This window comes from Malania oleifera, chromosome 12 (genome assembly GCF_029873635.1).
Source record: "Malania oleifera isolate guangnan ecotype guangnan chromosome 12, ASM2987363v1, whole genome shotgun sequence".
NCBI classification, from domain to species: domain Eukaryota; kingdom Viridiplantae; phylum Streptophyta; class Magnoliopsida; order Santalales; family Ximeniaceae; genus Malania; species Malania oleifera.
In genome coordinates this window covers 69,970,068-69,983,864 of record NC_080428.1, presented here as the reverse complement: position 1 = coordinate 69,983,864, position 13,797 = coordinate 69,970,068, and the positions used below count along the sequence as shown (strand labels likewise).

General features: G+C 37.6%; 1 protein-coding gene and 1 non-coding gene across 2 annotated transcripts; both read left to right on the top strand.

Moving 5' to 3' along the window:
- Positions 1 to 5,176: 5,176 nt before the first annotated feature.
- Positions 5,177 to 5,283, top strand: LOC131145321 (small nucleolar RNA R71). The gene has a single exon (XR_009134104.1). It is a non-coding gene; the product is annotated as a small nucleolar RNA R71 (small nucleolar RNA).
- A 4,200-nt stretch (positions 5,284 to 9,483) lies between these two features.
- LOC131143995 (pectate lyase-like) lies at positions 9,484 to 11,648 on the top strand. The gene is made up of 4 exons (XM_058092343.1): positions 9,484 to 9,677; positions 10,233 to 10,884; positions 10,987 to 11,229; positions 11,352 to 11,648. The coding sequence occupies exons 1-4, from the start codon at positions 9,484 to 9,486 to the stop codon at positions 11,574 to 11,576; spliced, it is 1,314 nt and encodes a 437-aa protein (XP_057948326.1). The 3' UTR covers positions 11,577 to 11,648.
- Positions 11,649 to 13,797: the final 2,149 nt, after the last annotated feature.

Here is a 13,797-nt window from a genome sequence, read left to right as displayed (position 1 = left end):
TTCTCACTATGCTTTACTCATTTAGCTAATTCAACTTCGTTTTCTCTCTTTGTTAGCAAATCGCCAATTTTTCCAAAAGCCTCTTTTGATAGTCAATCAGAACCTATTCTTATTTATTATTTAACATAAGAGCATGCAAATTAATAACGCAAGAATGCAGTAAGACCCTCGATTTTTAATGCTACGCAGGTTCATACAAATCTTTCGATCTGTATATTCACCTACGTTGAATTATCCAAGATCTATCCTATAATCCCCCCTTTTCGGTAGCAAATCATAAGACTAAAATCATTTAATTAATGACCAGTTAATTAAAAGCATTAGGCACAGAATAACTCAAACAAACATTAATGAAAAATACTTCAAATTAGCATCAAAGAGCAAGCATAGTTCGAAACTGACTACATTGTTTTCCTAAAATTCAAAAATTTAGTTCATTCCGAAAATTAAATCCAACATAACAGATTTCACCATATTTTCTTCAATTTGGAGCGTACGGAAAAGATCAACACTCGCCGCACCGCCGTTGCACGTCACGAACACCCCGAACACCGCCATTGTTCACCTCCTTCTATTCTGAAAAGATATTATTTTTGCGTGCTTCCAACTCTTCTTTGTTGGTTGTGTGTGTATCTTCGCAGCACCCCCAAAAGAAAACCACAAGAAAACTCCCAAAAAATAATTTTTTCAAGAAATTTTCTGTGGTTTGGCCTCCCTTGTGTGTCTCCCCAAGAAAAATATATATATTTTTTTTCTCCTATGGTGCGGCCTCTTTCCAGCCCAGCGACGCTGCCCCCCTCTTTCTCTTCTCGCATCCTGCTCTCCCCCAAGGAAACCCCCTTCTTTTACTTTTTCATTCCTTCCTTTCCTTTTGACTTTTCTTTCTTTGCTTTTCTTTCCTTTCTTTTGTCTTTCCATTCTTTTGTCTTTCCTTTCTTTGTACCCAGTGCCTCACCCATATGAGATGACCCGGCTGCATGGCCGGGTCACATCTCATTTTTTTATTTTTTTATTTTCTTTTTCTCTTTTTTTTCAAAGGTACACGAACTGCCCTCCTCTTTCAAGCCCACTTTCGACCCTCTTACAGCTCGTAACTCTCAAAGCTTAAAACACAAAAGATGTAGAGCTCTTTTTCAGTTTTTTCCAGAATTTTGAATCGTCTCGATCGAAGCTCGGATGAGAAAGTTACGCCAAGATTACGAAGAATTGTCGAAATAATCTATAAAACGGCGTATGCTAACTTCACATCTGATTTCGATACACAGATTAAAAAGTGTCATTGGTTTTTGGCTTCCAATAGTTGCCCTACAAGAAAAAATACAAAAATTTCATGAATTACTTAATAAAACTCAAATATTATAAATAGAACATAATGTTAAAATATTGAGAGTAATTAGGCATTTAAATACAAAATAAGATTCCCAATGCATGAATTAAAGCACCTAATTACGCAATTTAAGCGCGTAATCACACCCCCCAACTAAAGTTTTGCTAGTCCCTAGCAAATAACGTCAATGCAATTCAGGGTGGTGTTATACCAATTTCAATGAATGAATACTCAGGCAACACAACCATACCCTTTCACATACAGGAATATCACCAAATTACACACAAACTCATTCATACCCAATTCACGCAACTCCGAAGTAAGTCATTCATACAAATCTCATCATTATATAGCCATTAAGAACAATAAACTCACGTAAAATTAACCAGCGAGCACAATTCAAAGTTAATGTAGCCATATAAATTCAAGTATAAATAGGCGAAATCTTGAAGCACGTGTAATGTGTGTGACTCATTACACCCAAGATATCCGTGGACACCTAATGAACTGTCGCTTTGACTCGGCCTAACTGGTATACCCTCAAAAACACTCAAAAAGGATGGGTTCACTCATCGTATGTGAGAAGGAGTGTCATGATCAAACATCCCACATACTGCAAGGAACAAACGCTAAATGTATGGAGTGGACTAGTCTGAAAAGGATCAAACCTATTTAGGAGGTGTCGGGTCCTTCACCCTAGCATCTTCTCACCTACTCGCTATGTCCAACCGAGACCACCCTAGATCAACTTATTCACAAACTAGGCGTGAATACATTTGAGGCATTAGGAGGGTGAAGAGTCTTCATATGTGGATAACATGCGTCCTGTCCCTGACTTTTGTTGTAGTTGTGTGGAGTAGGTATTAATCTTTCACCTCTTCTAGGGTATTTCTATTTCTCTTTTTCTTTCTTCTGCTCATTTTTCAATATCTTTCTTTTCATGGTCAAGTAGGACAATCATAACACTTCTTTTATTGTTTTCATACCACCCATGTGCATTAAGCTCAAATAAGAGTCCATGAAATAAGTCTATTTCTAGGGTTGGTTCGGCCTTCACATCTTGAGTAGGCTACAAGACCTAAGTTTTTATCTCCCCACTAGATGTCACCTCGAGGTTAGCAATTCAAAAACCAAGACTAGTGTACAAAGAGTATCCAGAAAAAAAATAGGGAAAGTTGAGTTTCATGAATTCTGAGTTGACGTCAAAACTCAAAAGAGCGATAAATGGCTCAACAGTACCTCACAAGGTGTCGAAGTCTCTACGGGCGCTCTCTCAGTGTTCACAAGGAACATTAAGTGCTACAAGTCACGTGAACGTGCATTTTTTAGCCTCAAGAGATACCATGTAGATACAAGAGTTTATATAGCTAGATTAACACAATTGCACTACCAATCAACTTTCAATGAGTTACGATTCCTAGTTTAGCCATATAAATAGGAACCACACATAAATGACCCAAGTATGTACTCCTAGGTTATATGCAAGTATATGAAGGGCATAAGTAGGGTCACGCATGGCCTAATCATCCATATTCACACTTTTTTTTTTTTTTCAATGTTAATAAAAAATGAGAAGGATTGAAGAAAAGAAAGAAACTTCCTTGACTTATTGGTGAATCCGTCGAGGAGTTTAATTTTCAGCTCTGTACTCATGCCAAATAAACCTGCATCGAAAATCTAAATTATTCAAAAGTGCATAGATAAATAAATAAATAATAAAGATAAAGGAAATAAACAAAAGAAAAACTCTTTGGGTTGCCTCCCATAAACGCTTGTTTTAACGTCTCCAGCCAGACGTTTCAATCTTCATCAACCAGGATCACCAAGAGGAATAAATGCACAGTTCCTCTCCATTTGTTCTCCATAATAGTGCTTCAATCTCTGACCATTAACTCTGAATATATTTCCTGGGAAGAGTTTTAATCGTGAGTTGAAGAGTAGAATCTGTTGTCCTGGAGCAAACTCACACCTATGAATCTATTTTTCATGCCACTTCTTCGTTTGCTCTTTGTAGATTTTTGCATTTTCATACGCATCACCCGAGAATGCATAGCGAAGATGCTCAGGGAATTGTTTCAACTCTAGAGATATAGGTCGTTGCATCTTTCCTTTAGAGATTACAGAATCCGTCCTTGCTACCATAGGTTCTAGCCTCCCCACACGCTGCTGTGTTGTAATCTGCTGCAAGGATCGTTCTAGGTGATCAACTTGTACATCTTTTTGAAAGACTTTTTCTACACCTTGCTGAATGACATCTACCCAAAAGCAAGTGCTTGGATCTTCTGGGAATCTCATGTCTTGGTAGATGTTGAACATAACCTCTTCCTTATCCACTCTCAATGTTAACTCACCCTTTTGAATATCAATGAAAGCCCTTCCAGTGGCCAAGAAAGGTCGGCCAAGAATTAGCGGGACTTCTTGGTCTTCCTCCATATCTAACACCACAAAATCAGCAGGAAAAATAAATTTATCCACTTTTACTAATACATCTTCTATGATTCCACGTGGATACTTGATGGATCGGTCTGCTAGTTGCAACGAAATGGTTGTTTGTTTCATCTCTCCAAGTCCCAATTTCTTGCAAACCAAAAGTGGCATAAGATTAATACTAGCACCAAGATCACATAAAACTTTATCAAAAAATAAATTTCCAATAGTGTAAGGCAAAGTAAAACTTCCTGGATCTTTTAATTTTTGAGGCAATTTCTTTTGAAGAATAGCACTACACTCCTCGGTAAGCTTCATTGTTTTGAACTCCTCCAACCTTCTTTTCTTTGAAATGATCTCCTTCAAGAATTTGACATAGTTTGGCATTTGTTACAAGACATCTGCAAAAGGAATATTTATGTGAATTTTCTTAAAAATATCCAAAAATTTAGAAAATTGCTTATCTAATTTTTGCTTTTGAAAGCGTTGAGGATAAGGAAGTGGAGTAGAGAGAATAGGAGGATTGTCAGGAAATGAAATTGCTGGAAGCATGTCCATCTCTCTTGGTGTATCATCCACAATCTCCTCTTCTTCCCCTTTATTCTTGCTTCGGCCATTCTTTTCAGGTGTAGGTGTGGACATGGTTTCCTTTGCTGGTGATTTATCAATTTCTCTTCCACTCCTAAGTGTGATGACATTGCATTGTTCCTTAGGATTCACTTCTGTGTTGTTAGGAAAAGTTCCTCTCTGTTGGGTATTTATAGTCGTGGCCAATTGTCCAATTTGCATTTCAAGGTTCTTCATAGTGGCTCCCATATTGTTGCAATGAGTCTCAATGTTGTCTAGCCGTGCATCTGTCTTTTTAAACCTTGCTTTTGTCTTCTCAACAAAAGATATCATGGCATCCTCAAGTGACATCTTCTTCTCACCTTGATGACTCTCAAATCCTGCAGGAGGTTGCAGCACATTCCTTGTATTTCCATAAGACAAATTCTCATGATTTCGAAGCCCTGGATGGTAATATTGTGGCAAAGGATCACCACGATAATTGTAGTTCTGATTATTGATGTATTGAACCTGTTCTTGACTCGCTCCAATGCTCGGATCTTTCCTACTTGTAGCTGCCACATATTCTGCACCTTGTGGTATCCTCTGGGTTGTCAAAGATGAAATCTGATGAGACAGAGAAGCAACTTGAGTTGAAAGTGCAGCAAACGGCTCCATTCATGAATTCCAGCAACTTTCTTAGCCATAGTTCTTTCAGTTGGCCATTGATAGTTATTTGACGCCATTTCTTCCAAAAGAGCAGTGGCACCCTCAGGTGTCTTTGACATCAAAGTTCCCCCAGATGCAGCATCAACTAAAGTCCGCGTTTGCCCATTTAACCCATTATAGAACATCTGAATTTGCAACCAATCCGGCAATCCATGTTGTGGGCAGCGTCGAATCAAATCTTTATACCTTTCCCATGCTTCATAGAGTGATTCAAAATCATGTTGCTTGAATTGAACAATCTCACTCCTGAGTTGAGCTGTTTTTGCAGGTGGAAAGAATTTAGCTAGAAATTTTTCTGCCATGTCCTGCCAACTAGTAATACTCCCAAGTTGTAGCGACTGTAGCCAACCTCTTACTTTGTCCCTCAAAGAGAAAGGGAATAATCTTAGTCTAATGGTGTCTTCAGTAACATCATTGATCTTCACAGTATCACAAATCTCCAAAAACATCGCCAGATGGATATTGGGATCATCAAGTGGCGATCCACTGAATTGGGCCTGCTGCACCATGCTGATTAATGCGGCTTTGAGCTCAAAATTGTTGGCATTAATGGGCTGGCGTCTGATACCCGAATAATTGTCATTCACAACTGGTCCCACATAATCCTTTAAGGCGTGTGGCTGCACATTATCTTGTCCGTTCTCCATAGCTAATACCCTCTTTTTCCTTAGTGCTCTGAGCGTTCTTTCAATCTCCGGATCAAAAGGAATAATGTCACGTGTTCTAGTCCTGCGCATCCAACATAAAAAAAAAAAAACACTAGAAATACAAAAAAAAATAATAATAAAATAAAATAAAATAAAGAAAATAAATAAATAAAAATATAAAAAGAGAATTCTAAATTAAAATCAAGATTACCTTGTATCGATATTGGCAAAAATAAGATAAACTCAATCCCCGGTAACGGCGCCAAAAACTTGACCGGTGCAAACTGTAAGTGCACAGTGTCGTAGTTTTATAATATAATGATGTGTAGAGTATCGTCCTCAGGGATTGATGTATTAATTTTACCAAGTACCGAAATTTTACTAACCTTGATTTTATTTAGAAAAATTAATAATTTTAGACTGCGAAATTTAAACAAAGTTACTTTAAATAAACTATTCAGGAGAATTTAAAACTGGATACCGCGTGTCAAATTGATGATGGTGAAAACTTCTAGGAAACTGATTTCACCTAATTTCTCACTATGCTTTACTCATTTAGCTAATTCAACTTCGTTTTCTCTGTTTGTTAGCAAATCGCCAATTTTTCCAAAAACTTCTTTCGATAGTTAATCAAAACCTATTCTTGTTTATTATTTAACATAAGAGTATGCAAATTAATAACGCAAGAACGCAATAAGACCCTCGATTTTTAATGCTACGTAGGTTCATACAAGTCTTTCGATCTCTATATTTACCAACGCTGAATTATCTAAGATCTATTCTATAATCCCCCATTTCGGTAGCAAATCATAAGACTAAAATCATTTAATTAATGGCCAGTTAATTAAAAGCATTAGGCACAGAATAATTCAAACAAACATTAATGAAAACTACTTCAGATTAGCATCAAAGAGCAAGCATAGTTCGAAACTGACTACATCGCTTTCCTAAAATTCAAAAATTTAGTTCGTTCCGAAAATTAAATCCAACATAACAGATTTCACCATATTTTCTTCGATTTGGAGCGTACGGAAAAGATCAACACTCACCGCACCGCCGTCACGCGTCACGAACACCCCGAATACCGCCGTTGTTCACTGCCTTCCGATTCTGAAAAGATATTATTTTTGCGTGCTTCCAACTCTCCTTTGCTGGCTGTGTGTGTATCTTCGCAGCACCCCCAAAAGAAAACCACAAGAAAGCTCCCAAAAAATAATTTTTCCAAGAAATTTTCTGTGGTTTGGCCTCCCTTGTGTGTCTCCCCAAGAAAAATCTTTTTTTTTTTTTCTCCTATGGTGCGGCCTCTCTCCAGCCCAGCGACGCTGCCCCCCTCTTTCTCTTCTTGCGCCCTGCTCTCCCCCAAGGAAACCCCCTTCTTTTACTTTTTCATTCCTTCCTTTCCTTTTGACTTTTCTTTCTTTGCTTTTCTTTCCTTTCTTTTGTCTTTCCATTCTTTTGTCTTTCCTTTCTTTGTACCCAGTGCCTGACCCATATGAGATGACCCGGCTGCGTGGCCGGGTCACATCTCATTTTTTTATTTTTTTATTTTATTTATTTATTTTTTCAAAGGTACACGAACTGCCCTCCTCTTTCAAGCCCACTTTCGACCCTCTTATAGCTCGTAACTCTCAAAGCTTAAAACACAAAAGATGTAGAGCTCTTTTTCAGCTTTTTCCAGAATTTTGAATTGTCTCGATCGGAGTTCGGATGAGAAAATTATGCCAAGATTACGAAGAATTGTCGAAATAATCCATAAAACGGCGTATGCTAACTTCACATCTGATTTCGATACACAGATTAAAAAGTGTCATTGGTTTTTGGCTTCCAATAGTTGCCCTACAAGAAAAAATACCAAAATTTCATGAATTACTTAATAAAACTCAAATATTATAAATTGAACATAATGTTAAAATATTGAGAGTAATTAGGCATTTAAATACAAAATAAGATTCCCAATGCATGAATTAAAGCACCTAATTACGCAATTTAAGCGCGTAATCACATACCAAAAATGTCATTAAGTGTGCATTTAGTGCATAAAAATATAATAAAATCAAATTTGTCACATCATTTTTAATTGTAATTGGTAAAGGAACATAAATGAAAATAGATTATTAACTTTTATTTCACTTGTAGGAACATGCCCTTGCACTAGGAAAACAATTTAGGTCATGTGGGAGGATCAGTATAGCATTCTTGTTCTGGGAGACGTCTAATGAAATCGCTCTAAACGAATTTATTATTTGAATGATTTTATTGGAGGGAGTACCTGCCAAGAGGACTCTTAGGTAGGCTTAGGGCTTAGGATTGATTATCCATGAGGTGAGTAGTTGGATCATTCATGACCTTGCATCTTTTATTAATTTCTCGTCAGTTCGATCAAATTAACGATTGTAATCAAACTTTATTTGATCCCTTGATTTGGGGTTCCACAGACATCTTGGGGATTTGCTAAAATCAAGTTTTCTATGATCCTCCAACTTTCAAACCTAATCAAATGCTGCTGTGAAATATTCACCGTGGGAGCTCAGCTCATCACGCCATGTGCCCAGTTGCCCCTCCTCCCTTCGCTTGGCCTCTCTCCCACTCCCGCATAGTTCGGGACGAAGGACAACCCCTTCTCATGTGCTGTGTCTGACTGCACTAAATATTTTCTTTATCTTTATTCTATAACATCACATGGATTAGCGTACGCAGGACTTAGGTTCATTAATATCAAAAAGCAAAGAAATGTATACACACTCGACTCCTGCTTCAAGTTCCAACTACCCACGAATGGACTGCCGATTACAATACTTTCCCTTGTATCAACAAAAACATGCATCGACATTTTGAGTGATTGCCATAAAATTTGACTATAAGTTTTAATTATGAGTTAGAAACAAACAAAAATAGTATCTATCAATGGGCATGAAACCGGGAAGATTTTAAACTTTGAGTGGTTGTGCAAAAGTTTGAATTCCATAGATAATTAATTATGAGTTGAAAGTTATGCATGAAATAAGATCAAAGAATGTAGAACAAGTTTATCATATATTTTAATATTTAAAATACAGACATACTAATAAAAGAAGGAAAATATTTTTATATAATTTCTTTGAAATGAGGTACCATGAAAAATTACATATAAATTGAAATAACATGTTGTCTCACACAAAATATGCGTCAAAATTGATTTTTCTTGTATGAAAAATACTTACTATTATTACACAATCAAATTGACGCATTACAAATCTTATGTTTACTGGTTCCGGCCAAATTATTTTTGGCGAGTTACTCTGCAAAACTAGGCGAGTCCAAATATTTACTTCCATCCTTATTTTGAGTGGATAATTTTTGACCGCCAGTTATTTCTTGGGCAAGAAAGTAAAGAATCCCACAAACCACACAAAAGAGAAGAACAAAATTAGGAGATAACACAAACCTGACCCTGAATTTGGTCACATGCATGCATGCACCCCACCTTGGTTTAATTTTCCACGACGCAAAACTCACATTGAAAGAGACAAATATAGAAAAAGTTTGAAGAGGCAGCTTTGATCGCTGACCATTGCATGGTAAGAGGCTCCCCACCCTTCTCGCCTTACAACTCTCAGCTTCCACCTTTAGACTCTCTGCAATCTGTATTTATACAAGTCTCCTTGCATCACCTGGGAACCCCCCCAAGCAGGCCAAGCGAATCACACCTTGTTTACCCGTGATTCGCTTGTGGGTTAGACATCGACCCATCGGCTTGGCCGGGCACGAACCTTCTTTGTTTGTGTGTGTGTATGTGTTCACGCCACCAACCTATCACACACAAACAACATGGCAAGAATCAATCCCACGTCCTCCCTCCTCTTCGTCCTCTTCTTGTCCTTCGCCGCCCTAGTCAAATCCCATATCGGAGATTTCGATGAGTACTGGCAGAAGCGGGCCGAGGAAGCCCGCCAAGCTGCCCTCGATGCCTATCATCCTGATCCCGAGGCAGTCACCCAACGCCTCAACTCGCACGTCGACAAGTGAGTGCTCCCCCCATCTATATATATATATATATATATATATATATACGTGTGTGTGTTGTAATATATGCCATCTTTATACCTATTTTTAGTACATATTCAAAATGTTCAAGCAATAAATGATAGGATTAATTAACTTGAATTTTATGCACCCTTATGGCTGATGGACTAATTAGTGCAGTTATACATTTACCATTAATTCACATAGAATAAAAATTGTATTTAAATTAACAGACACCGAGTTTGAAAATAATGAATTAGGTTTAGAAACTTTTGTTATGGAATAAAAAATAATCAATTTTTCAAAAATTGTATTCCAATAATTTTCGAAACTTTGGAAACTAAGTCATAAAAGTAGTTCAGTCAGATTGACTGAAATGGTAAGAGCGAATTGTGACTTTGGTGATCCTGAGGTCACAGGTTCAATTCTCAATCCCTTGAGAGTTTATTCTGGTCAATCCCAAGTTATAATAAAAAAAATAAAAATAAAACTAAGTAACAAAATATTACAAAAGAAAAAGTTGATGTATTAATGAAACTTTGTTTTAAATGCAGGGTATTGACGGGGACAAACAGTACGAGGAGGAACTTGAAAAAATACAGCGGCCCATGCCTGGCAACGAACCCCATCGACCGCTGCTGGAGGTGCCGCGCCAACTGGGGCACTAACCGGAAGAGGCTCGCCGACTGCGCCTTGGGCTTCGGCCGGAAAACCGTCGGCGGAAAGTACGGCAAGTACTACGTCGTGACAGACGGCTCCGACGACGATATGGTGAACCCCAAGCCCGGAACCCTCCGCCACGCTGTCATCCAGACCCAACCGTTATGGATCATCTTCTCTCGCAGTATGGTGATTAGGCTGTCTCAGGAGCTCATCATGACCGGCGACAAGACCATCGACGGCCGCGGCCACGACGTCCACATCGCCTTCGGTGCCGGCATCACCATCCAGTTTGTCAAGAACGTCATCATCCACGGCCTCCACGTCCACGACATCGTGGCCGGCTCCGGCGGCACCATCAGGGACTCTCTTAATCACGTCGGCCTGAGAACCCAGAGCGACGGCGACGGTATCTCCATGTACGGCTCCACCAACGTCTGGATCGACCACGTGTCCATGTCTAACTGCAAGGACGGTCTGATTGACGCCATCGAGGGGTCCACCGCCATCACCATCTCCAACTGCCACTTCACCAACCACAATGAGGTACGTAGATTATTATATAACGATGATAAAGTTTTGGTTTTAGGGGAGGAAAAAGATTTAAATTCTTGGGTTAAAGTGGTTAATGTTTATGGTGATGTGCAGGCTATGTTGTTTGGAGCAAGTGATAAGAACGAAAAAGATGCGGTAATGCAAATTACCGTCGCGTTCAACCATTTCGGAAGGGGACTTGTTCAGAGGATGCCGAGGTGCCGATGGGGTTTCTTCCATGTGGTGAACAATGACTACACCCACTGGCTCATGTACGCCATTGGTGGCAGCCAGCACCCTACCATCATCAGCCAGGGCAACCGATTCATTGCTCCTCCCAACGATGCTGCTAAGGAGGTACGTTAGTACGCACTAAATGCAATATCGAAAAGTATTTCATAACTTCTTAAAAAATAATAATAATAATTGAATTTGGGCATCATTTAATTTAATTTGTGTGGGTACGTACGTGCATGAAGGTGACAAAGAGGGACTACGCAACCGAGGACGTGTGGAAGAATTGGACATGGAGATCCGAGGGAGATCTTATGATGAACGGGGCATTCTTCGTTCAATCGGGAGCGCCGTTGAAGAAGAAGCCCTTTTCGAGGCTCGACATGATAAGCGCCAAGAAGGGGACATTCGTGACTAGGCTCACTCGCTTCTCGGGTGCACTTAACTGCAGGTACAAGCAGGCTTGCTAAGTGCATTCGTGAGGCACGTTGTTTGTTTTTCATTTTCATAGAGATGCACCAAATGAAGCTGGCTGGCCTCTGTAACATTCGATCTAGTTATGGCCATGCAAGGATGTTCAATGTTGGGTGGAGGGGAAAGGAAGGAGGAGTACCATTAATGGATCAAATTAATGTTAATATTGCTGCTGCTGGTGCTACTACTGCTATTGCAAGTTGTTGTTTGTTGTTGCCATTATCTTCTTTTCTCTTTTCTTTGGGTTATTTGGATTTGTGACCAGTGGTGTTGGTGAAGCAAAGAGAGGAAAGCAACGATGGGGAGTGGGCATGCAGGCAATCGGGAGGAGTGATCGATTCACAAAAATGTTGATAAAAAAACAAAAAAAAAATAAATTTTGTATTGAATTTCTTCTTTCATTTGTCAATTGATTAATGTCACTTTCCCTGTTTTTTCAAAATATGTTTTATATATATATATATATATATATATATAAATTGATATTGATACGTTCTATATATATGGGGACTCTTAGGCCTTCCAATGTGACGAGGAATGATTAATTTGTGCCCTGAAAGTATAGTTATGGAATTAATAAACAAATTTTATGAATGGTAAAGCTAGCCAGGAGTGCTATCGAATTAAGATGGCTTTGAATTTCTTATTTGTTGGTTTATCCTGTTGACTGCTATGGGAAATAATGGAAACTGCTTACAGAGGATCTATATATATGAATATATATAAAATTATGGAGTATGCAATGATGCAAGGAAATATAGGCAAGGGAGCTAATGCTTTTCATTGCTCATCCATTGAATTGCAGAAATGTCTTTATATGGGCATGCCATCTCCATCTTCTAGACAACTATTCTACACACGTCATCTTCCATAGAATTTTACATATTTCTACACTCTCTACTTTCCACACAAATCTACATACTTTACTTTCTACACAATTCCATTTTTTTTTTTTTAAATTACATTAACAAAATTAAAAGTTACTTTTTAACACCGTGAAGCGAATTAATTCAACTAAAACATATGTATTTTCTAAAGTAACCATGAATAAGTGCTAAAATATTCACCAAACCACATGAAACAACTCTTTTTAACATGACAACACACATGCAAAGTGGCATCATCTATATAAAGGACTAATTATATGAATTATCACTAGGACTATTCCTAAGCATATTGACGAGATGTAGCAATGCTAAGCAAATGAAGCAATTGTTGCTCTTAATCAAAGTTTGTATTAGTGAGCATAGATAGTGGTGGGATCTTGTAGATTCAAAATTAAATTAACAACATGTATTATGGTGTTTCCAAAGATACCTAGTGTAATAAGAGTGAGGAAGAAATGGTAGATGGAATTGGGAGAATAAAAGTTACTACAAAAATTAGGTTAGTCAACCACTGAACTAATGCAAAAGACAAGTGTAGAGTAGGAAGAGACAAAGATGAAGCAAACCACATCACACGAACAACATGCAATGCTAAAATAAATTCTTTATTTTTGAGGGGAAGTTTACTTTTTTTTTGGTCAAATTTTTGGAATTTTTTTTGATATATTTGAAAATTTAGTGAAGGTTCGTGTGTGTGTTTGTATTTTTTTTTTCTAAACCTGATAAAAGGTGAGTGTTTGTGTATTTTGTTTTTGTTTTTTGACAAAGTATAATTAATAGGCTGACATCATTCTAATACAATTGAAATGAAGCAGTTTGTACTAAAATGACACTACTGTTATTTTTTCTTACACACTTTAGGATTTGATAGTTTAAAGCTGGATTAAATCCATTAATACCACATGAATTTTTTAAACTCCTCGAATTTTTGAAAACTACTAGACAATCCCCTGAAGTTTAAAACTATTTACAAAATAAACCTTCCACTTGTTGACCGTTAATCAACTGTTAGGTATATGTAAAAAAATAAATTTATCTTTATAAAATGGTATTTTAAAATAACATCAATTTTAGTAAATTAAATCAAGAAAATTTGTTAGTATAATATTTTAAAAATTGTGGATGGGATTAGGAGAATAAAAGTCCCTACAAGAATTAGGTTAGTCAACCATGAACTAATGCAATAGCCAAGTGTAGAATATGAAGAGACAAAGAAAAAGCAAACCACATTGTACAACAATGCTAAAATAAAGTTTTCATCGAGGGAATTTCACTTTTTTGTTTGTCAAATTTTTTGATATATTTGAAAATTTAGTGAAAGTTCCTATTT

Coding starts and splice junctions, on each gene's coding strand:
- LOC131143995 (XM_058092343.1), top strand. CDS start 9,484: ATGGCAAGAATCAATCCCACGTCCTCCCTCCTCTTCGTCCTCTTCTTG. Junction 10,885..10,986: donor ACTTCACCAACCACAATGAG/GTACGTAGATTA, acceptor GGTGATGTGCAG/GCTATGTTGTTTGGAGCAAG. Junction 11,230..11,351: donor CCAACGATGCTGCTAAGGAG/GTACGTTAGTAC, acceptor ACGTGCATGAAG/GTGACAAAGAGGGACTACGC.